Here is a 25,930-nt window from a genome sequence, read left to right as displayed (position 1 = left end):
ACATGGTTTGCAGCAAGCATTTCTTTACACGCTAGCAAATAAGAATGTTCACAAGCAGGTTTTCATTCTTCAACACACCAACTACAACATTTTCTACTTTTCTGCCACTTGAATCAGTGGTTTCGTCAATGGCCACAAACAGTTTTTTGCTATCACTTACTGCCCAAATTCTCTGCAAAGTTTCTTCGTAACATTTTGGGAGATAGTTTTTTCTTAATGTGGATTTGTCTGGAAGCTCAAAATTAATGTACTTTGTTAGGAAATTTCTCAGTCCCAGATTATTAACTTTGCCAAGAGGAATGTTGGCGCAAACAAATACTCTGCACATATCTAAATAATACTGGGAATATTTAGATGGGCCTGCATTTGAAGTAGTTGGTTCAGCTATTAGTAGTTGTCGCGAATGCACACGCGAAGCAGCCGCAGTATGCTTATTTCCAGACAAATGCTGGGTTACTTGAGAACATTGATCTGCACTTACTGTTTTACCACACGGTTGGCAAAATAATACTTTTCCATCGGTAGTGAAAATGCTTTTAAATTCCACTACATATTGTTGAAGATGCGACCTTGTACTCGACTTCTCTTTTGGCATTATTTTGCACGTTACGACACATGCATTTACGGTGAATCACTGTTTCAATAAAAAGAATAGCACTGGACACTGAAGGAAATATTTTTTAAATATCCATACAAAATCACACGACCACGGGAATGATATTATTATTTATAAGCTTCATGTCTATACACGGGAATGATAAACGGACCCGAACAGCTAACCTTACTCTTAGGAGTGATGAAATTCCACTACCTAATAGTGGAGCAATATTTTTCCGAGTCTCCCATGTTGTAACGGAATTACGTCACCTTATCTCTCTGTGATTGCCTTTTGCTGATATTCTATAAACAAAACCTGAGCGGGCTGACCCACAAAAGCAAGTTGGAATGACATCATGCAAGGAAACAACTTGTGCAGCACATCAAATCGCTGTCTAAATGTAATGACGTAGCCAGTGACCAGCAAGTTTTAGAACTTCTGGAGGGAAGTCTATAAATAGCCGAAACATTCAGATACATGATGTTAAATACACTGTTAAAAACAATACCGTAATCTTAAAATGAAAATATGAGCATTATTTTATAACACAGAAGCATTTTAAATTTTACCAATTAAACACTGCATTTAGGGTAGTCCCCCAGGTGGCTGATTCCCTATCTGTTGTTTTCCTAGCCTTTTCTTAAATTATCGCAAAGAAATTGGAAAATTATTGAACATCTCCCTTGGTAAGTTATTCCAATCCTTAACTCCCCTTCTTATAAACGAATATTTGCCCCAATTTGTCCTCTTGAATTCCAACTTTATCTTCATATTGTGATCTTTCCTACTTTTAAAGACACCACTCAAACTTATTCATCTACTGATGTCCTCCCACGCAATCTCTCCACTGACAGCTCGAAATATACCACTTAATCAAGCAGCTCGTTTCCTTTCTCCCTAGTCTTCCCAGCCCAAACTTTGCAACATTTTTGTAATGCTATTCTTTTGTCGGAAATCACCCAGAACAAATCGAGCTGCTTTTCTGTGGATTTTTTCCAGTTCTTGATTCAAGTAATCTTGGTGAGGGTCCCATACACTGGAACCATACTCCAGTTGGGGTCTTCCCAGAGACTTATACGCCCTCTCCTTTACATCCTTACTACAACCCTTAAATACCCTCATAACCATGTGCAGAGATCTGTACCGTTCATTAACAATCATATGTACGTGATTACCCCAATGAAGGTTTTTTCTTATATTAACACCTACCGTATTTCACGGCATAATCGTCGCATCCTTTATTTTCAATACAAAAATCGGACTTTAAACCTTTAATTACATAATCGTTGCATGTCCAAATTTTGTTCACTAATCTGGTTAAAAGGTAAATGGAACTGCAACGTAAGTTGCACATGAATGCGCAATTTAAATACGTGTATGGTTTATGGGCAATTTGGCAACACAGTCACGTTTGCGACATGTTGCACAACGTATAAATAAATAATACCGGTATATGTTCGACGCATGGCTTACCGGTAGACTATCGGCAGTTTGACAACGTGGTCGCGAGACAGTGTACTATTTATTCACCACCTACATATTATGAGTTCCCATTTGAAATACGTACGGCTGTAAGTTATCGCTTATCGGCAACGTCGCCAGGAAATACCGGCTAGGTAGGTTGAATGGACCTCGAACCAGCCCTCAGATACAGGTAAAATTCCCTGACCCGGCCGTGAATTGAACCCGAGGCCTCCGTGTAAGAGGCAAGCACGCTATCCCTACACCATGGGGCCGGCTCCTGTGTTATTGCGCACGAAGTGAAATCCAAGACGATAACGCAGATTTCCACGGAAGTATTTAACCGAATTATTTACGATGTCTCAGTTGTCATCACTAGACTCTTATCTTACTACTACATCATAAGTGTCCAGGCATGGGATGAAAACTTTTATCCAAGCACTCAAGATAATTATTATCCAATGCTATTAAAGTTTTATTTTATAAACTCGTCAGTAATGTAATGTAAAATCATCAATAACTGGGAAGAAATATTTTACCTAATTACCGTATGTTTAAAAGAAATTGAAAAAAATGAATGTTTGTTACTGACGTCTCGGAATACAGTCAACTATACAGTAGATCTACACCGCGCTAGCTAGAGCTCCGGTTTGCGAGCTTTGCGCAAGCGCAGTAGTGTGTCGCAACCAACGAGCTAAACTGATAAATTGTTGCATGCTTCCTTGCTGCCTAACAGTATTGGCTGCTCTGGAATGGACAGATCACAGATGCATTTATTTGTTTCAGATTTACGTGATTACTGTAGACATGTGTGCGTGAGAATTTAAGTTTTTAATTTGTGTTTTGGGTGATTGCAGAAATAATTTGTTTTAATAGTGAACAATTACGGAAAGTCATTTATATCGCAAAACATTAACGTGTGAAGCATTTATAAGCAATTATGGGTAAATATAGAAACTATTCTGCGGGCTTCAAGCTAAGTGTAATTGCCTTCGCTGAACAGCACGGGAACAGAGCTGCAGAAAGAAAATTTTCTGTGAGTGAAAAGTTGGTGCGTGACTGGCGGAAAGTAAAAAACAAGCTAAAAAGCACAAACCCTTCTAGATGCGCGTTTAGAGGTCCTAAAACAGGGAAGTTTCCTATAATTGACGAAGAAGTGTTTAGGTACGTCAGTGAAATACGTAACAATGGCTGCAGTGTATCATATGAAATGTTACAAATTAAGGCACAGGAGGTAGCGCGCAAACACAACATACCGGTAACTCAGTTTAAGGCGACTCGTGGGTGGATTAAGGGGTTCATGCGACGACACAATCTGTCAGTGCGAAGGAGAACAACACTAAGCCAAAAGTTGCCTGCTGATTACACGGACAAGACGGACAAGATTGTAAATTTTCACCGATTTGTCATACGTTTGCGCAAGGAAACTTCGTACTTGCTTTCTCAAATCGGTAATGCCGATCAGACTTCAATCTTTTTTGATATGCCTCGCAACAGCACTATTGCGCTAAAAGGATCACTGAGTGTATTAATGAAAACCAGCGGTAGTGAGAAGTTGCGATGCACGGCAATGCTAACCAGTACAGCTGACAGGAGAAAGTTGCTGCCTTACATCATTTTCAAGAGGAAAACGATGCCTAAGAATATACAGTTTCCCCGTGGAATTCATGTACGAGTGCAACCAAAGGGTTGGATGGACGTAGAACTCATGCTGGACTGGGTTAAAACTGTGTGGAATAGAAGACCTGGTGCACTACTAAAACAACCAGCTCTGCTTGTTTTAGATAGTTTCCGAGGTCACCTCGTGAACGAAGTGAAGCAAATTCTCACTACAAATAAGACACGACAGATAGTCATTCCTGGTGGCCTAACATCTGCTTTGCAGCTACTAGACGTATGTGTTAATAAACCCTTTAAAGACCACTTACGTCGATTTTACAACGAGTGGATGATGAGCGGCGATCAGCAATTGACGCCCGCCGGAAATATCAGGCGTTCACCCTTGGACTTGTTATGCTCGTGGGTGAAGAAGAGTTGGGATCTTATACCACCTGAACTAGTCTCCAAGAGCTTCAAAAGGACTGGGATTTCGAATGCACTAGACGGTTCCGAAGATGACGCAGTGTGGCAGGGAGACGAAGAATCTGATACTGGTATTAACAGAGGCGAGGACGGCGCATCAGATAGCGAAACCTGCGATAGCGACACCGAAGATTTGGAATAAATTGCGTACCGGTAAGTCCGCATTTCACAACAAAGCGATAATTTTTTGCAAGTGTAATATTTTAACTTTAATACTCAAATTAATGACAAATTAACTTAATACGTTCATTTTTATTTTCAGGTTGGAAAAACGTTCGCCGAATTGTTGCGAAAAATTATGAATTTTGTTTTAGACTATTTTAATTATTTTGATGTATAAACGCGAGTATTACGTGCATCTTAAATTTGTATCAAATACAATTTAGTTATAAATACATTTTTTGAGTAATACAAATACTGGTATTAAATATTCATCGTATAATTTTTTTCGAAAATTTTGGTATAAAAAGTGTGACGATTATGCCGTGAAATACGGTAGGTACTTACAATGATTTATGGTAAACGGGTTTGCAAAGGTTCAAGAAGCCAATGATGCAACCACCTCGATTCATGTTTATTCAACTGAAAATCCAGCTGATATTCTGTCAAAGGGAAATCACTTCAGCAGAACTTGAAGACAAAACTTTTTGGTGGAGCGGGCCTTCATGGCTCTGCACATGACGTCAATAACCAGAGCTAAAGGTCACAGCAGTTATATTGATGGCAACATTAACCAGCATTTTAGTCAATAAATTTTCATCATTCCTGAAGTTATGCTGTAGAGTAGTATATTGTCAAAGATTCATTTATAATTGCAAACCCAAACCACTGGAAAGGAAAAAGATTCACTAGAAATACCAGAAACTTGTAAAGCAAGCAGCTAATCAGATGGACACAATTACTTGCAGGAATTTAAAAAATGTGTGAAGTGCACGATACTGATTGACATATTGATGTCAATTCTTTGGTACTGCAGACAAGTAGCCTAATGTTCTAAGGGGAAGCAAATTGAGGGCAAAGGGGTCTTGTCAGGGGCAGAATTCAGGAGAGGTATCGACAGAGAATTGCTATGAAGTAGAACAGCCGAGGGAAGATAGTGAACAGGGAAGTGTTACAGTGGAGGGGGAAGGAAAGAGGAAAGGGAAACATAGAGCAGAGAATATGAAGAGGGATGTAGAACAAGGTCATGAGAGTGAGGAAAGGGAAGAGGAAGTGGGTTCTGCAGCCATCAGGGATGACAAGGGAGACCAGGAGTGGAAGGGATCTGATGAGGTGAGTGGGGTTGAGACTCAGGTGATGAGGGATTCTATTGTAAAATATGTGGAGGAAAGGGAACTAGGGTAGAGTGTTGTCAAGGAATTGGGTTAAGGTAAATGTTGAGGAAAGTAAAAGGGAAGGAGGAGGGTAAGGAGAAGGTACTGTTAATTGAGAATAACATGCCACCTCCAGAGTGGAAAGTTCACAAGTTCACCCTGGACAAGATGGTGAGGTGAGGGTTGTAACCATTCGAACGGCTAGTGGGACTTTCACCCAAAGCATCAAGAAGATATGCCCTCTTCCCATTGAAAAGGATGATGACAAGGAGAACTGAATTAAAGATTTCCTGTGATTTCTTTAACTTTTAACTTTGTGATATTTGCCATCAAAGATATAATTTCAATATTTCTTTCTTTTAATCATAAAAAAAAAAAATCTATGTATGTAGAGCTTTGTATTAATATGCATGATAAGACTATTAAAGTTTTTTATAAGGTAGAAGATTACAATAGTTAATTGAAAGAACTCTTTTCAAGGGGGGGTGAAATGTTATCAAGGGATTTTAATTTTTGTAGATTTACTTTATTACTTGACGATGGGAGTTCCCGAGCCAATTTCTCACTGGTCAGATGATTATGTATTGTTGATAATTGTTATGCATGTGACGGTCAAGCGTGTCATCAGTTGTATTGTATAAGCATGGTGCATATATGTCATTTGTCAAACGCAAAGTGGTCTCTACGTTTCCAATTTGCTTTGTGCAAAGTAGCTCCTTTAAAAAGTATTGAAGGAACATGAAAGCAGCAGATTCCTTTCCTTGAAAACAGATCAAAAACAGTATCTCCATTTGTATAACTGCCTGCCTTTAGTTTTTATATAAACAAATCTCCCAGAAGGGAACCATATTGAATATTTTAATATTCCTAACTGGTGAAATTAAAAATAAAGAGCCTGAAAATGATGATATTCACAAACGGTGAAATTAAAGAACTTGATCACCTTCTCTGAGCACGGTGTGAAAAAGATCACACTGTAAATTACGTCCTGTCATGAGTTTGTCATTGAGTGACGTCCTGAGCGATGTCTTTGCCAAGGCATCAAACTCCAATCTGACCGTTGTGGTGTCACTATCTGGCCGTACCACTGGTTGATAGGGTATAAAGTATGAATTTGGTACATCTTGATTTTGGTTTGTTTCAATCGAGCTCTATGCCTTCGTTTTTTATATTCATCAATGAAATCTGTGTAAGCAGTCTTGAGTTCTGGTTGCCTGCTTAACTCTTGACTAATAATTCTAGTCGGTTCAGTACTGTTTTCTTGATTCCCCAGCTTGATAGGAAGCCTTATGTTGAATCTACCTGTTGTATCTCACAGAACGGTGTCCGTGAACTGTCTTTCACATATTCTTTCTTCTGATGTATAATGCTGAATTTCTGGAATTGCCTTTTGTTTCCAGAATTTTTCGATCTGATGATTGTTTGCTAATTTTCATGCATGCGGTTGTTGATCCTTGTTTATTCTTGAAAAGTTCGCTGCCTATAATCGAGTCTAATCAGGTGTTTTGCAGAGCTGGTTGTCCTTCAGCTTCATGTTTGGGTGGACCTATATGATTTCCAATTAAGTCTAGCACCAGTCAATATGTCTCCAGGCTTGTTGAATGTGGGGTCTGCCAAGCGAATGTCCTTTGGAATAATAACTTTCTTTCTTGATCTCTAACTGTGGCAGTCATCCTCTTATAGTTGGCAAAACCAGAAATTCTGCTTCCACCTCAAATTTGTCATTCCTTGAGGCAAGGTGTATTGTGGTAATCCTTTTTGTTTCCGTTTGGAGCAATCTACTCTAATGATTTGTGTGTGTTTCTCTCTGTGTTCGGTTAACCAAGCTTTTTATACAGACCTTCTTTTATTAGATTCGACTGAGATACGGGATCCTGTAAGGTTTGACATGTCATTTCTTCTTCCATGAGCATCTTTCACATCAATTAAAGCCATTGACAAAAGTATTTGCGATGTTGTTTCTTTTGCCGAGCTCACATTGTGAGATGCATGTGAATGCTGAGATTCAACACAAAGGTTTATGGGCACTTTGTTTTGTTAACGTTTTGTTTCTGTTTGTTATCTTCTTCTGCATGTAAAAAAAGTGTGTTGTGTAAAAGTCTGCATTTCTTGCATTTTGAGGCTTTACGATTATGACACTGCCCTTTTTCTCAGAGCAGTTTCCTTCTGTCTTCGACTGAGTGTTTTAGTAATTCTTCACAGTATAAATAAAAATTTAATGACTTTCACCACACAGATTACAGGTTGCCTGAGTGTTCATCATAACAACTTTCTTACTAGATTGTTTGTCCTTCAGATTTGCCTTTGTGTTCAACGTCTTGCTTTTGTTGTGAGGTAACAGCATATATGATTGGGAACGTTCAGTTAAAAATTTCAAGAAATTGTCCAGTGTGTTGCCTTTCACCCTTTCCTGCCTGTCTCTTTGCTCATTAAAATCAAACTGTTTCTTTGCTCAATGAATAACCAGTGTATCCCAATATTGTACCGGTTGCTTCCTTGCTTTCAGTGAAGCCATGTGAGTTTGAATATGAAATTGTAATTGCCTGAGTGATTCAGATTTGTTCTCTTTAAAACCTACCAGAAACTTGAAAAGTTCATCTTGATGTGTCTCTGTTATCATTTATTATACATATCTACAAGCAAGTTCCAGGCGCTTGTCTATTTTTTTTTTTTTTTCTTCTGAAATGGTAAAACACTTAGTGACTTTGTGTGCCTCGTCCTGCAGAAGACCAATCAGATATTGATATATTTTAATATTTGTGAGTTGAGTATGATTATGAGTAGTTGACTGAAAACTTTCTTTAAAAAGCAACCTTTTTTGAATTTGCCGTAGAATTCAGATAATTTAATTTCTGGTAATTTCTGTATTCTTCTGTTATATTTTGTGGAACTCCCTGTTGATTTTGCAATTGACCACTTGTGTAATTGCACATAAATAAATAGATTCAAAGAGCTCACACTCTCCCTCTTATTTCTCTTGAACTGTTGTGCAGCAGTTACATCAGTGATCTCCTGTATTTTCATTTGTACTTCTTCAAAAGACTTCCACAGCTCTTCACATTTTTATATTCTAACCTTTGCCTCCGATTTTGACTTGTCAATTGTGATTGAATTTATTATTCTTGGTAGCGTGCCTTTTACTCAACCACGCAATTGCTTCAATTTCGTTGGATGAATATTGAACTGGAGGTTATACTGTATGTACTTTTTTTTTTTTGCGTTACGTCGCACCGACACAGACAGGTCTTATGGCGACGATGGGACAGGAAAGGGCTAGGAGTGGGAAGGAAGCGGCCGTGGCCTTTATTAAGGTACAGCCTCAGCATTTGCCTGATGTGAAAATGGGAAACCACGAAAAACCATTTTCAGGGCTGCCGACAATGGGGTTCGAACCTACTATCTCCCGAATACTGGATACTGACCGCACTTAAGCGACTGCAGCTATCGAGCTCGGTTATACTGTATGTACAAATTCAAAAGGATTACGTGAAGGTTGTGTATAAAGGCAAACGAATCGTGTTACTGAACTGAAGTTATATGACTAAGGAAATCAGATTTTTTTACATTTATGAAATCAGGAGAATCAGTGGATTTTCATTATTATTTTCTTACTATTATCAGTCATTCAGTCAGTCACTACTGATCCACATTTAGGGCAGTCGCCCAGGTGGCAGATTCTCCCTATCTGTTGTTTAGCTAGCCTTTTGTTACATGAGTGCAAGGAAATTTATTGAACATCTCCCTTGGTAAATTATTTCAATTCCTAACTCCCCTTCCTATAACCGAATATTTGCCAGAATTTCTCCTTGAATTCAAACTTTATCTTCATATTGTGATCTTTCCTTTCTTTTAAGACACCACTCACAATTATTCATCTACTAATGTCATTCCACGCTATCTTTCCACTGACAGCTTGGAACATACCACTTATTACATAAAACTATTTTCATGTTTTTTTACCCTATTGAACTTAATACTAATTGTCACAATTCTTGTTTTATTTTCCACCTAATTCAATACATAAAAATGTTTATTGTCTCTAGAAGGACAACAAGAATTGTAACAACATACCACTCAGTCGAGCAGCTCGTCTCCTTTCTCCCAAGTCTTCCCACCCCAAAATTTGAGACGCTACACATTTGTCAAAAATCACCCAGAACTAATCGAGCTGCTTTTCTTTGGATTTTTTCCAGTTCTTGAATCAAGTAATCCTGGTGAGGGTCCAATACACTGGAACCGTACTCTAGTTGGGGTCTTACCAGAGACTTACATGCTCTCTCCTTTACGTCCTTACTACAACCCATAAACACCCTCATAACCATGTGCAGAGATCTGTACCCTTTATTTACAATCCCATTGATGTGATTACCCCAAATGACGATATTTCCTTATATTAACACCCATAAGGAACTTTCACCCCATCAACACAGTAATTAAAACTGAGAGGACTTTTCCTATTTGTGAAACTCACAACCTAACTTTTAACCCCGTTTATCATCATACCATTACCTACTGTCCATCTCGCAACATTATCGAGGTCATTTTGCAGTTTCTCACAATCTTGTAACTTATTTAATACTCTATACAGAACAACTTCATCTGCAAAATGCCTTATCTCTAATTCCACTTCTTTACTCATATCATTTTTATATATATATATATATATAAGAAAACATAAAGATCCAATAATACTGCCTTGAGGAATTCTCCTTAATGATTACAGGATCAGATATAGCTTCGCCTTCTCTAATTCTCTGAGTTCTATTTTCTAGAAATATAGCTACCCATTCACCTTTGTTACTCCTTTGTTCCTTTTATTTCTGAGAGCAGCTGCTGCTTCTTGTCTACAAGCTAATGTTCAACCTTCATCATCAATAAATTTATGAAAATGTTCCTTGAATTGACTGACTGTTTCTGATTGTGCAGATAACTTCCTTTCCACGAACAGCTAGCTGCCTTAAAACATACCTTTTTTTCCCAGCGATCGAGCCACTCAACACTTGCTGTGAAATTGTTTTCATTAGGTATTGTATTTTCCCCAGATTTTGCATTAAATTTCAAGGCCTTTTCCTGCTAAAATAGTTATGTTATAGACACCCCTTTATGTCTTTGCTACGAGAGCCACAAATCAATGCTTTCCCTACATTCTGATCTCTCTTCTTTTCATTGTTTTTTCTGTCTTTCAGTCGCTTGTTGAAACCTGTTCGGAATACAAATTCTCTTTTTCTAAAAAGTCTCTTTTCCAGTCCCTGATGTTGCTTGTCTTCACCCTTAATACTTTAGACACCCATATTCCAGAGTCCCCAGCATCCATTGAAAGCGCTTTTTTTTTTTTCTTTTAGTATCTGTCTCATTTTTTCTTTTTACAACATGTTCACTCTTCAACTTACACAAAGAACATTTAAACTCAGAAACACAGAGAGCATAAAGCCAAACTTGAATAGAAACGCTAACATGAAACTAATTTTAAAATGCTATTGCTTTTTATGCAGTGCACAGTTTGTATATATCATTAACATTTTTACACTTTTGCATAGTGGTTATAATGAGTATGTTATAAAGAAAAGCAAGGTGTGATTTCCGTCATCATTGTACAGTACTGTAATTCACACAGGTAGGCGTGTTGTTGTTGTTGTTGTTGTTATTATTATTATTATTATTATTATTATTATTATTATTATTATTATTATTATTATTATTATTATTATTATTATTATTATTATTATTATTGAAGCTCAATAATCCGTAACTTATTTGACATTTAAATATAATACAGTACTGTATATTGTTCCACAGTACTTAAAGACCCTTAATGTTTAAAAAAAAAAGTCCATATAATATGGAAGGACTCTACTGTAACAAGAGTATCAAAGAATATTAGATATAAGAATTAACCCAGAGAGCTGCAGGCACACCATACAATTGTACTACTGAAACAACATCATGATAGTGTTTACTAATAGTTTTAATCTTACTGTTTTGATTTTTAAAACAACAAACACAACCACTACCACCATAACGCTATTTTGACACAAGAACACTTTCATATACTACTCACCAGCCTGAGATTGAATCTGTAATTTTCTGCTGCAAGGACCAACTTCTAGCAACATAAGAAATCCAGGAGATTAATGAGTGAAAAAGTATACTTTAAAAAAAATGTTTGGAATTGTGTCAAAATTAACCTGTTGATGAAAAATCTATCTATCTATCTATCTATCTATCTATCTATCTATCTATCTACTGTTTCTATCTAATACATGTTTTGAGTCAGTGGTTGTAATTTGACTTTTTGAGTAGAAACAGAGATAATTACGTTGATCAGGGCATATTTATATTACTGGTACGTAAGTACCGGTATGTGCTAAGAGAAGGAGGCTAGGATCTAAAAGTATGTGTAGCAAGGATGGTATATATGTCAAAGAGACGCACAAAGATTCATGCATTGAGCGGTGAGAAGAATGTGAAGTCAACTTTGAAATTTTGTCTCTTCTACTTTGTATGTATTTACGTAATCTCAAATCGTACTTGCCTAATAATTGATTACTGCTGCACTCTGTTGAAGGTGGTGGCCTTGGCGTTCTGATTTTCTTTATGAAAGAAAATGCACTATCCGTGAATGATTATACGAATTTGAGATGTGTTGCTTTTTTACTCCACTGCTTAACCTCTGTGGTGACGCATTGTTTCCACTTTTACATTTCACATTTCATGATCCTGCATGCAAAAGATCGACGGCCCGGACAAATAGCTTTTTAAAAAAAAGTATTGAAATTGAACATCACAGGTTATTGAGAGCCAAAGTTTTGGGCGCCAATGATTTTGATCAAATTTGAAGGAAAGGAATTTGCTGCTTTCATGTTCCTTTAATGCTGTATTGAATATGACATGTATGTTCCTTGCTTATACAATAGATCACATTAACTGATGATGAGCTTATCCGTCACATGCATAACAATTAGACCTATCAACAATACATAATCGTCTAACCAATCATAAATTGGCTCGGAAACTGCCAACTTCAAGTAATGAAATAAATCTACAGAAATCAAAGTCTCTTCATAACAGATACATATCTCACTTTGTGCACTGTCACTGCATTGTCCAACAAAAAGGAAACTTGCTATAGTGTTTCAGCGGTATAGTAGCCACTGGCATCTTGGAAAGGTGTGTCAGTTCAACTTAAGTGAGGCAAAACACTGGTAACTTCATGACTGAAAAGACCTAAACAACTTGAATATCTTAATATTCACAATCTGTGAAATGAAATTATGGTTCTCTTCTGGGAACTTATTCAATATAATTTTATATTTTGGCTGTTATTAATAATGTTGATGTTAAAAAGTTAACAAAAGTGTATTGTCTTTCCAGGAGTGAATTCAGGAGTGATGTTGATGAACCTAACACGAATGAGGTCATTTAGCTGGACTTCATACGTTGTGCCCATTTACAAGGAATACAAATTGAAGATTACTTGGGGTGACCAGGATATTATCAACATTATTTTCCACTTCCATCCAGGTAAGGAAATGTAGAATACTTGTGGAAAGTCACCTCCTTTAAGTTTATGCCATACAGTGCTGACCTCTTACAGTCTTAGATTCCTCTGATATATGCTAAGTTCCTACCTTTACCCATCGATATCATGTCAGGGGCAGAAGATGAGTAAAAATAATCAAGTAAATAAATAAAAGCACTCTGTGCTTGTTTGCTATTTAGAGAAACTAATGCATGCTTAGCATGCATCAGGTTGTGAAATTGAGGAAAGTGCTATTTTTTATATCTCATTGCTGTAGTAAGACTTTGTCTATATGTTTTCCAGGGAACTGAAAAAAAAACAAAAAAAGACAATGTAGAAGTGTAAAACAAAACCGCTGAAATATGAGCCTGCAAATAGGAAGTTGAGTTGTATTGCAAAATATATATGGCAATATGAAACAAATTAAACACATAAAAAGAATGCACCCAGATAAAAAAAAAAAAAACGGTGGTGGAATCTTGATTAACCATTCATGGAAACTACATTTTCCCAGATTTTTCATTGAAATTACATGGTCTTGCAAGAATCCTAATTAAATCATATTTAAAAAATCCTGCGTTATTCGTTCCTCAGAGGAATGATTTCCTGCATGAACCGTCAAGAAATTTCAGTCCCATCAATGCTAAATTCTCGATGAAGCAGTTTTCAAGAAACAGTACCTCACAAAAGCACGGCTACAACATACTGACGGATATTGGCATTAACATACTGTCATTGCGGTAATTAGAGTAAGTACTGTACTGGGAAAGTGATCGCCGGTGAACTTGCAAAAGGGACCATCGTAGCATTGCATTCAATTGTTATTATTTAGGGAAACCTCGGAAATTATAAAGCAGAGTGTGGCCGCAACAATCGGAAGGAGACAGAACGCATTCCAACTGCTCTACTTGAATTACATAAAATCAGCTTCATGGTCCATATCGCACTTAAACAGATTCACAACTAAGTATTTTTTTTATTTTCCACCTTGTCGATACACTAAATTGCTTAAGGCAACTTATTAGTTAAAAGTGGTACTTGTTTTGTATATTATCATCTTCAGTCACGTAACACTGTTTAGATGAAACATTCATATAATGACAAAGTATCAATGTTTTAGAGGAAGTGTCCTTAAAATTAACATAAGATTGACAATATTAAAAACAAAATACTTAAGAGTAATTATATAAATTATTTCTACAATTGAAAGCAGTTGTCAAGGAAATACTTGTATAATAATCCATAGAGAATATGTCCTAATGATTATTTTTTCTTAAAACGTTCATGAAAAAAGGCCAATTTATAAATTAAAAAATTTATACACTTATAAGTAATTGTCAAAATCAGCCTAGCGTCTGTTATGCGGATATTGCATACCCGCCGTTTCACCCGTACCATCTGCACTTACACCAGGAGCTCCATGGTCATGATTTCGATGCCCAGGTGGCATTCTGTCAATGGATCCTACAGCATGTGGACACTGATCCTGCTTTTCTAGCGACTCTCTTATTTATGAACCGTTAATCGCCGTAATATACATTACTGGAGTGTGGATAATCCCATTGGGTGCAACAGACAGCTTTTCAGGTACAGTGGGGCGTGAACATATGGTGTGAAATCATGGGTGATTACCTCGTTGGTCCCCATTTCTTTGAGGGCCATCTGACCAGCCAACACTATCTCTAGAGCATTGACAGCACATTAAAGTTCACTGAAGTATGCTGCGATTCTTCAGTATCATCTTCATCATCGTATTGTTGTTGTTATTACAATCCTTGCTCAGATCCTGTTGTGTGTCTTCAACTGTCTCGGAGATAGCTATGGCTTCTGCAGTGACGAAGTTAGCACAAACATTTACGTAATCCTCGAATGATGTCTCCTCTTCCAGTTTCCTCCATTTGCCGTCATCAGGAACATCGCCATTCTCACCCGTGATATCACCATCATCACAACTACCTCAAAATTCAGATTTTTGAAAACAGTTTCGCACTGTAAGTTCTGAAACACATTACGATAATAAAACAAAATAGTGTACATAAATGTATTGTTTTTAATTATTTTGAGGACACAGGATTATTATAACAGCTCAGAGAATCAATCGTGTCTTTTAATGCATGGTACCACGCAAAGTCCTAGGACAAATATTTCACATAAATATGAATAAAAATACAAAAAGAGAAAATAAATACAAGAAATCTTACCTGTAATATGCTAATCTTCAATAAAGAAAGAAAATTGGCTCTAATTTGTGTTTTATTTACAAGAAATATCTTCCTACATAATTAAGTACTCCAAAACGGATTAAAATATAAATTTGTTAGATAGCCAACCCGCTTGTCAGAATTGTCATGTGGTTTGCTTCTTTTTCTTCTTTTTTCAAGTTGCTTTACATCTTACCGACACAGATAAGTGCCATGGCGACGATGGAAGAAGAATGGGCAGGAAGTGGGAAAGAAGTCTCCGTGGCCTTAATTAAGGTACAGCCTCAGCATTTGCCTGGTGTGAAAATGGAAAACCATCTTCAGGGCTGCCGACAGTGGAGTTTGAACCCACTATGTCCTGAATGCAAGCTCACAGCTGCATGCTTCTACCCACATGGCCAACTTGCTTGGTCATGCGGTTTGCTTACCCTCCCTTGATATTTGTAATCAGCTAGTTTTCCCCTCATGTTGTCATAATGAATGTGCTTTCTGGTATTAGCTGTATAGGAATGTGTTATGCAAAATGCCCTGCGATTACAATTTGTTTGCGTGAGTTTTTTTAAGTCGAGATTTGTTTTCTCACCTGTCGTGAGTACATCTTTCTCTTACATTGTGCTTTCTTCATGCTGCACGGTTTCCAATATTCTCTGCATCCTCAATGACCTTAAGCTTTTCTTTAACCTTGTATGTGCGATTATGAGAAATTGCAGCCATACTCAACACATGGTTCACGCTTCACTTCTAATGTGGTACTGATGCCGCAAAGATGAAGGCTGGATAATGCTATAGGGATCCATTCTTTGAGGCGAAGCGGTACCGGTACCAACTGTATTTCAAATAATAGGCAAACCTAAGTTTTTTTCGCTAAATTCTGGACAAAAAATCGGCTGAGTATTCGTGTATATATGATAAGTATGACAAATCAGCAACAATAACTGTAACAAATGACACAACAAAAGCAAGCATAAAAAACGGTATCTTTGAAATAACAAACTCGGGCAAGACGAACGCTAAATCACTTCAAGGTAGTTCGAGTAAGAGATCACGCACAGATCTCCCCACCACGCTCAGCCCTCTGTGGTGTCCTCTGAACCCATACATCTGCCAGCGCCTTGTCTTCTGTATGAAGTAATACACGTCTCAGAGTGATTCTGTTTCTAGCCACAAGTTAGAGATGAGAGAATTTTGTTGACATATTAACACCACCTCGGACAAGACATTCCACTATTGCATTAGAGTAATAATGAGCTCAAATACAATGTGATGCACGTAGCATTTCTGAAATATTAATAAAAAATCATTTCTTCACCTTATCTCTTTTATTTCTGGGGTTGCTGGAGCTACCTAGGCTCATTTTGGTTTTGGCCGGGGTTTTAAGACCATATGCCCTCCCTGATGCCTTGTGATCCTTGAGATAAAATTCTCGAGCCAGCATCGACCGGTATTAGAACATCGGTCTTCCGGGTTGGAAGACAACAATTAAGCCACTGAGCTAATCCGAAATATTAATATTGTCTGCAAAAAGCTTGTAACAATACTAAAAGGAACAAATTCTTCATTAATATTAGGTATACAAATTGATTATCCAATACTCATTAACACTGTTAGCACTTATTTCATACACAGCACATTTAAACTTCCTTTCATAACAGGGGTATGTTATACTGATATGTTTTAAATAATGTTATCACACACTCTGATCTACAGCATCAGCCCACGAGGAGGCAACGATCATTAAGGCGTTGAGTCATTATGGCCTAATAGCATGGTTAGCTGGTTTTGGTCCCATTGGTCGAAAAATTTTCTCCATTTGTTGGCCGGCAGGGTAGGAGAGGTGGTAGTATACAATTTCTAATCACTAGATTGTGTGCCAAAAGCCTGGATTCAATTCCAAACCTCTCCGCAATTTTCACATGGAGTGAGGGCATATGACCGTTGTTGATGGTGATTCGTCCATCGGATAGAGACATTAAGTAAAACACTTTCAAGATTAAAATTATTGTCTCCACCTTTTCAATACATATATTTTTTAGTGATTAAATTCTACATGAATTAAAAACACCAGTTAGGGACATGTTTCGCCCTAGTTATGGGCGTCTTCAGCCTAATACTAAATCTTAAAGTCAAGAATTAAAACTATAAACATTGCAACTTAATAGTAAACTTAACTTAATACTAAATACAATGGTCTTATGCTTTTTACATAGTTTACAATATGTACAGTATGTACATTAACTTTGCCAGAATTTACGAACAATGAAATAATTTATTTTATAATGACTGGACATCCAAATTGTAGATTGGATTGATCATAGTGTGAATTGGGGTTTCTCAAATTGTATTGACTAGAGATTTATCACAGCGTGAGTTGGGGTTTCTTCAACTGTTATGGTCGCCTGAGACATTAAGCCTTGAACAGACCCCTTCTGCACAAAACATTCCAGCTTTTCTAAAGCAGTTTCCAGTGATTCCTTCTTTCAGTGATCTCCATGCAGCACTGAAGATCTGCTTGCTTCTAATATATTGATATTAATGTCTCTCTCTGTGGCAATATTACTCAGGAAATTGGCTTTAGTCTGTGTTATATTTATAAGAAATTAATCCTACGTAATGATATAATCCATAACTGAATAAAGTATAAATTTGTTTTAACTCTTTCCGGTCTGATGCTCGCAGCGGCCGAAATTTCATTCAGGCCGCGCTGCGGGCATAGCCCATAGTAAGATTTGACAATTCAATAAAAATCGAGAACGAGCTATGCATGCATTCTGGTGGTTACATCGTGTCTTTTTTATGTGTTAGTTACGAGAGTATTTAAGCAGATGGCAGTATTATATGTCTAAGTCAGAGAATTTATGATATTTTCGATCAGCGTGCATCAGTAGATGTTGTCACTCAGTGAGCTCTAATACATGGTTTCTCGCGGCAAACATGTGCTTGACGAAAGTGATATTTTCGATATTTTATATTATAAGTTTATGCGCAAATGAACATATTATTGACATATGAATTTGAAACAACTTCTTACATTTCATTATGATTGGAGTTTGTTTTACGGCCTAGCGCATGTTCCCGCGTATTTCATATTTGCGTGAATATGTAAGATTGTCTACATATTAGTAAAGTTGTCTGTTTAGAAGACTGTATTTTCTCTTTCTCGGAAGTCTTTTGTGGTAAATGGAACAATAATTTTACATTTGAGTAACTTTTGACGAAATTTATCAATTAAAATAAAATTTCATAAGAGCTCCCATTTTCATTATTGTAATTATTACGGTACTATTATTATTGAAAAATTATTATTTTGATTTCGTACTCATTATTGTTGTTATTTTGTAATTGCAATGCACATTTTATATAGCAAAATAGGGTAAATATAACAGTATTTCAGAAAACTGTACTTGTTTAGTTATCCGTCAGACCTTTCCTCCATTTGCAAAACATGGTATAATATATAAACAATTTTAAAATCTCAAGTGATAGTTGACATGATACAAACAGCGTTTTTCAAAATTAGATGCTCAAACAAGCAGAAAGAAAAGAGAGTCATGCAAATATCTCCTACAGGTACTGAGATATAATGTTTTAAAAATCCTTAAAAATGCCCAGTCCAGAACGTTTGTTAGGGATATTAAGGCCCAGACTGGAATGGGTTAAGAAACACATCATAATCTTCAAATGAGGTGGATAGGCAACTTGCTGATCAGAATTGTCATGCGGTTTGCTTACCTTCCCCTGATAGTTATAATCGGCTACAGTTTCACCGATACGTTGTGGTAATGCCGTAATAAGTGTACTCCCCATCAGCAGCCCGGTGTCTATTAGCAACTTATAAGATTTAGTACATCTACTGTAGCCGAAGTTGCCAAATCGTCTACTGCACTCGACACAAGAAAGGGTAAAGTGGTTTGGCAACCTCTCCACAAGAAACAAAGATCACTTAAAACTCGTTAACTTTGCAGGGTGCATGGTGATTGATGACCGGCTTCCAGCTCTCTTCCAGGAACTGAGGCCGTCATGTTTTGTCCCCAAATATACTGTGTATGTCCTTTTTATTGGTTACTGATCAGTACAGTGATATTATCCTTCACCAGTAAATATGTAATATTTTCATTACATTATTAAACAATTTTTTAGCCTGATACAAGAAATTGAGATTGTTATACTATTATTTGGTTTTCATTTCAGATAAACTGTACATCTATCCATGCCGCTATAATTACCGGCCTGACCATTGTATGTATATGAGTGTATGCCGCAGTGCTGATGAGAAAGGTGTTGCAGTTCTTCATGGTAGCAGAGGTAGTTTCCATGCCGCCAAACATCCTCTCTTCAGAGCCATTTATAAAGCTATGGAAGAGGTGAGTTAAAACAATTAGCTTGATCATTGCAATCTTATTGGAATATAGAGGGTTGTAGGTAAGAGGTATGCACACATCCATCCCATAGTGGATTACCATTGCACCTTGGCATTGCAAGATGTATATTTCTGAAGTTAAAACGTCTTGTGTGTAACCTTCCCTGACTCAGAACTCATTAACAAGTCATGAAGTGTTATGCTTTATCATCTGTGTCGGTGCGACATAAAGCCACTAGCAAAAAAAAAAAAAACCACAAAAGATATCGTATGGTGACAGCATCAAATAGATAATAATTTTCGCACTATTTATCTTAGGATAAAATGAGCTTATATATATTTTTTTTTAAATTTTGAATTTCCCCTGTTGTAACCCTACATCTATCCCTGACCAGGAAAACTTTATTTTTCTTTACACATACCGTACAAATGATTGACCATTGCCATTGAATCTCGTAAAACATCCAAACAAATATCTTTTAGATACGAAACGGGAATACCAAACAAAGGAAGAAATTCATTGAAAATTTTGTGACAGATCCTCGTGCACCGAAGAGTAACCCAATCACTTCCCAGCAACTGGCGGGTATGTGACACTTTTCTTCAAAGTGCTTAAAACAGGATTCGCAGTGTCTCTTCTTTTCAGAATAAACTTCTTTGGCCTGTGAACTGTTACCCTTAAACCTTATTGTTGGATCAATAACAGCGCCGATGTTTCTCTTCCTGTCAATCGCGACAATGTCTGCGTGTTTACTGAATCCATCGTAGAGATACAGTGCACTTCTTCTCCTTATGCCATCTCCAGAATAAAGCACCATATTTACCAGATTTCATTTCAGCACAGCAATTTACATATTCATTTTGAACTTTTAACTCACTACTTGTTACCACATTTAAAAACAAGACATTCGTCATAATCTATAAGACTTTGTCATAAGAGTACTTATAACTACTGTGTTCCACTTGATAGTCTTTCTTAGCCACTTGTACCAACAACAGTATTTATACTTTTAGACTTTCGGTAGGCGTGCAGTTAGGGGCATGCAGCTGTGAGCTTGCATCTGAGAGATAGTGGGTTTGAATTCCACTGTAGGCAGCCCTGAAGATGGTTTTCACCCATTTCACACCAGGCAAATGCTAGGGCTGTACCTTAATTAAGGCCACGGCCACTTCCTTCCAACTCCTAGCCCTTTTATATCCCATCGTCACCATAAAACCTATCTGTGTCGGTGCGACGTAAGGCCACTAGCAAAAAAGACCATCATTAAAATCTACGAATAAGAACAATCAGGATCCTGATTTTTTCATTCTTTCAGGTATGAGATTTTTAAGCTGATGCTGCCCTCATTATAGGCAAAACATGTCCCTCTATTCTAATATGTTAAGATCTATTTCTAAAATTTAAATTAAAAACTTTTATGTATTGAATAGGTAGAATTTATAATCTAGTATTATTCTTCGACCTTAAGTACATTTCAGTACAAACCATACGGAAGATTTGTAACATCTTCAAGTAATCCTGGTGAAGGTCCAATACACTGGAACCATACTCTAGTTGGGGTCTTACCAGAGGCATATGCCCTCTCCTTTACATCCTTACTACAACCCCTAAACACCCTCATAACCATGTGCAGAGATCTGTACCATTTACAATCCCATTTATGTGATTACCCCAAATGATGATCTTTCCTTGTATTAACACCTAGGTACTTACGGTGATCCCCATAAGGAACTTTCACCCCATCAACGCAGTAATTAAAACTGAGAGGACTTTTCCTATTTGTGAAACTCACAACCTAACTTTTAACCCCATTTGTCATCATACCATTACCTACTGTCCATCTCACAACATTATCGAGGTCATTTTGCAATTTCTCACAATCTTGTAACTTATTATTACTCTATACAGAACAACATCATCCGCAAAAAGCCTTACCTCCGATTCCACTCCTTTACTCATATCATTTATATATATATAAGAAAACATAAAGGTCCAATAATACTGCCTTGAGGAATTCCCCTCTTAATGATTACAGGATCAGATATAGCTTCGCCTTCTCTAATTCTCTGAGTTCTATTTTCTAGAAATGTAGCTACCCATTCTCCTTTGTTCCTCTTATTTTTGAGAGCAGCTGCTGCTTCTTGTCTACAAGCTAATGTTTCAGTAGTTAGTATTTTAAAGTTCAGCCCAGTCTAACTACTAGTGTGCAACTGATCCTCTGTCAACCTTCATCATCAATACAATCTAGGGGAATTCCCCTCTTAATAATTACAGGGTCAAATAAAGCTTCAACTACTCTAATTCTCTGAGATCTATTTTCTAGAAATATAGCAGCCCATTCAGTCATTCTTTGGTCTAGTCTACTATTAGTATCAACATCATCACAATCACTTGCTTTGGTTATGTACATATCAGATGTAAGGCTTTTCAGGCATTTGCTGTATTAACCAGCGTTTCGTCTTAGGTCTGACACTAGACTCGTCAGAGTGGGATGTGTCAGACCCTACCCACTGACGCTGGGTGTATGCAGGTGAGCTTATCAGAAGCCTGTATATGAGGCACAGTCTGATAACTGCATAGGGAGATAAATCTCCACAATGGAATTATTGCCCGCCTATAAATTCCGAATGAAAAATATCTAATTCCCTCCATGGGAATTTAGAATTTTCCATTGGTTATGTACAGTCACATTCCGCGCAGGTAATCCATTGTCTCAGGCGAAATCGTCACTTGATTCGTCACCAAGATTGGAATCACCATCCACGAAGTCCGAGAGGTCACCACTTGACTCGCCAATCATCAGCTACACTGCTGTTAAATTTTCACTGTCATCACTTAATTGTATTTACTTGTGTACCCTTGTTGGTGTATTTTTTTCAAAATGCCAGATTTCAGAATTTAGGATTTTCAATACCCCTGCAGATATCTGCAGATATTTTTAGAACAAACAAAGTGTGTTTCCTGGTTCTTGTATTATGTATGTGCCCTCCAGTGTTTGTTTTTACTCCACTTATAAGTCTGTGGTAATAGGAATAATCAAATTTTCCAACTTTTATTTTCCTGAATTATTTTAATTAATTAATTAAAAATGAGAAATAATTCTCATAGTGATCTAAGAGTTATCCTGAATTTAGATGACCATGTTTTGCACTCCCTGGTTAAGTATCGCTTTCATATCTTTAAAAACAGAAGAGCTACATTCTTTTGGCTGAAAGCGTACATTTTCCATTAAAACATCCTGACACTTTTAGACCTCACCATTACATTTTTGCCTGGCACTGAAAGGGTTAAAGGTACAGTGTTGGCGCAGAACTGGTGATGGGATAGAACAGAGGAGGTCGCAGCTAGCTACCAGCTGCCGGGACCGTATCTTGTCTGGCTAGTGACATCACAGCCTCCAACTGCTGGCAGCCATAGAGTGGCAGTGCTCGCATCAAAGAAATGGACCAGCCCTTACTATATGTTCTTTATATTTAACTAGCATTGAGAGATGATTATTTATTAATCAGAACAATATGCATATTAAAATACATTTACATCTTAGACTAGTATATGGGAACAAGGCTCTCAAATCAGCTGTTTTGATTTTACAATGCAACTCACACCATATCTGTCATGTACTTTCTTACAAATACCAGGCTATAACAGTGGAAGAAAATATCTGCATGTGCCACTGTTCTCCTGTTTATGGTCAAAACCATTCTGATTATGGTGGGGATTGATAAAATGATGCATTTCAGACACTATTGCTCTTATGGCATGCTTGGAATTTACTGAGTGTACCTTTTGAATCCTACATGCTAAATAGTAGATATGAATTCGAAGTTACACACGCACACACACACTCTCTCTCTCTCTCTCTCTCTCTCTCCAGAATAGGATGTTATTTCTTCACAATATTCCTTTTATGTTTACAGTATCAACTGGGCACTGAGCTGTACTCAAATTTGTACCTGCCCATGAAGTATTTTCTGGATTCAGCTACCAGCTCAAACTGTGGCAAGGTAAAGCACATCTTCACTCGAACCCTGGAGAGCTATGCACGCAAAGATGATCTTAGGTAACATCTCCTCATCCTCATTTAAAAGTAGCTTGTTATTGGGAGCTCTTATCATCATGAAGAGACTCATCAAAGGTATTTCAGGGATAAAATACACTTCCAGAGCTGCAAGTACGTGAAACATCTGTGGTATCATACATATCTATGATGAGTCTCATATTCCACTATTGAATATTATTTACAGTTTTTTGTCCATTAGATCTTTGTTTTGATCTTATGTGGAAGATGTCCTAATGTTGAGTATTTATTAGAAAATGGAAGATTGATTTATTAGGAGTATTTGTCAATTATTTTGAAATAGGATCTGTTTGGCATACATGAGTTATTCATTTCAGGAAGTTTGAAGGGTATGACCAGTTAACTGTTTTTAGTATGTGCATGATCATGACATCATGCTCCAGTAATGTTTAGGCGTAAGTTTTACGAAAACAGTAATGATACAACACCAATTGCTGTGATGGGTAATATCTTATGCAGCATTACCTCAACCATTATATGCATTATTGCTTTCGAGGTACCATGTTCATCCACTTTCATAGTGGTTCCACTTAATTTGAAAATGTGGTTATTAGCTGATCACCCTGTTAGAGTAAATAATGATTAGGTATTCCAAACTGGCTGTTGTGCTCTTATGATATGATGTGAAATAGCTCCCTTTCTTAGTTTCTACTCTTTTAGAGTTCCAAGAAATTAATGGTTTAATATTGCTGGTGCCCTTCTCTTCCATAATTAATATATCTTGGCTCATAGTAAGAGAAAGCAACTTCTGCAGCAGTTAATCAACTTTTCAGTATGCCAAATCATTTTATGCAATTTATGATGTGATTTATTGATCCATAAATCAACTTCTACATGATAACTGACAGTAAGTTGGTAGCTACTCTATACATTGTGATGTTATTAGTATATGATATCAAGTCATTGCCTCTCTTGCACATCTAGGGTGACACATTAACCAAATATGATTGTCACAAGCTTCTCACCAAGGCAGCCATGGTTCAAATCCTACTGCATGTGGGACTTTTTAAATAGTAAGTTATGTCCCTGTGGTTTGGATTTCATAGGTCTTGTGGCAGTGATCATGACATCAACAGTTCGTTAAACTACAAGTTTGTTAAAGTGAGTAGTTAGCTTTCATGAACTGCATTGTTCACGAAATAGATGGAATATTCTACAGTTTTCCTGGCAGTAGTGTAGCTCAGATTCTTGCCAACAGAACAAATATGACAGAGGCCACCATAGCTCATTTGGTAGAGCATCCAATGAGAAATCAGAAGATGGAAGGCTCAATACCCACCGGTATCCAGTTGGCTATTTTTATTCTGTACTTAACATTTCCTCAGTGTGCATTATACTGGGTGATCCACCAGTCTCGCACAGTTCATGAAGATACGCAACCCAGTAGTCCTTAAGTTCGATATTGGTCTGTTTGCTACCAGTATGTCAGCAACATAAAATGAAGCAGACTTGCAAAGGAAAAAGAATTATATGCTATCTTCACGTCAAGATAAAAGGACTAATTCACAATCATCCTGTTCATTGTGTGATTTTATAATAAATATACCACTAATACAAACTAGTTAATAGATTGTGAGAAGTGATCTTGTAACTTGAATTAAAATATCTGGCCTACTGTTGAGCATTAATTGTAATATACCATATTTACGCGAATACTACCCGCATATTTTTTTAAAGAAATTGAGGCACGAAATTGGGGTGCAGGTTTTATTTGAGTCAGTGTTGGCTTTTTTTTTCTTTTTCAAAATCAGCCTTCCTAAAGTTAGGGTGCGGGGATTATTCGCGTAAATACGGTACTACTAACTATTGCTCCTCTGTTCCGTGACAATTGTAATATGAATAACATAAAATATGAATAACTAAAATAAATTAATTTTAACTTCCTGATCATTGGCATAATGTTCAAATAGTGATCTTTTATTATTTCAGACATGCTGAATCTGGAAATGAAGTCAGTTTTCCTATATCACATCAGGTTTCTTTGCAAAATCTAAATGAATATATGACTCTCATGTATATACAGAGTTAATACACACTAATACCACATGAAAGAAATACTGTTTTACTTGTTATTTTTGTTCGTCTGAACATAATAATATTACAATGTTATATTAATGGACATAAAAATCGTATACATCGAGCCAAATGGTCCAAAATTTATCATTCATAAGCCTGGTAAATGTTGTAGAATTGCAAGTCCATGGTTTCAATTGCATATCTTCACTTATTTTATGAAACTTTGTTTAGTTGCTTTTCTTTTGTGAGATGTAGTTGGATTCTCTCTCTTCAGTAACCAGCAGTAATCTGCCAGCATGTTTGG

At 36.9% G+C, this 25,930-nt stretch overlaps 1 protein-coding gene across 1 annotated transcript in view; it reads left to right on the top strand.

Moving 5' to 3' along the window:
- Positions 1–23,826, top strand: part of shams (glucoside xylosyltransferase 1 shams) — an 82,662-nt gene extending 58,836 nt beyond the window's left edge. Inside the window, exons 5-7 of the mRNA XM_067153371.2 lie at positions 12,826–12,975; positions 19,363–19,535; positions 23,450–23,826. Of these exons, the coding sequence (XP_067009472.1) occupies positions 12,826–12,975; positions 19,363–19,535; positions 23,450–23,596 (470 nt within the window). The 3' untranslated portion in view covers positions 23,597–23,826. The remainder of the gene's footprint in view (positions 1–12,825; positions 12,976–19,362; positions 19,536–23,449) is intronic.
- The last annotated feature ends 2,104 nt before the right edge of the window (positions 23,827–25,930 follow it).

This window comes from Anabrus simplex, chromosome 1, assembly GCF_040414725.1.
Source record: "Anabrus simplex isolate iqAnaSimp1 chromosome 1, ASM4041472v1, whole genome shotgun sequence".
Lineage (NCBI taxonomy): Eukaryota > Metazoa > Arthropoda > Insecta > Orthoptera > Tettigoniidae > Anabrus > Anabrus simplex.
This window is presented reverse-complemented; position numbering and strand designations above follow the sequence as displayed.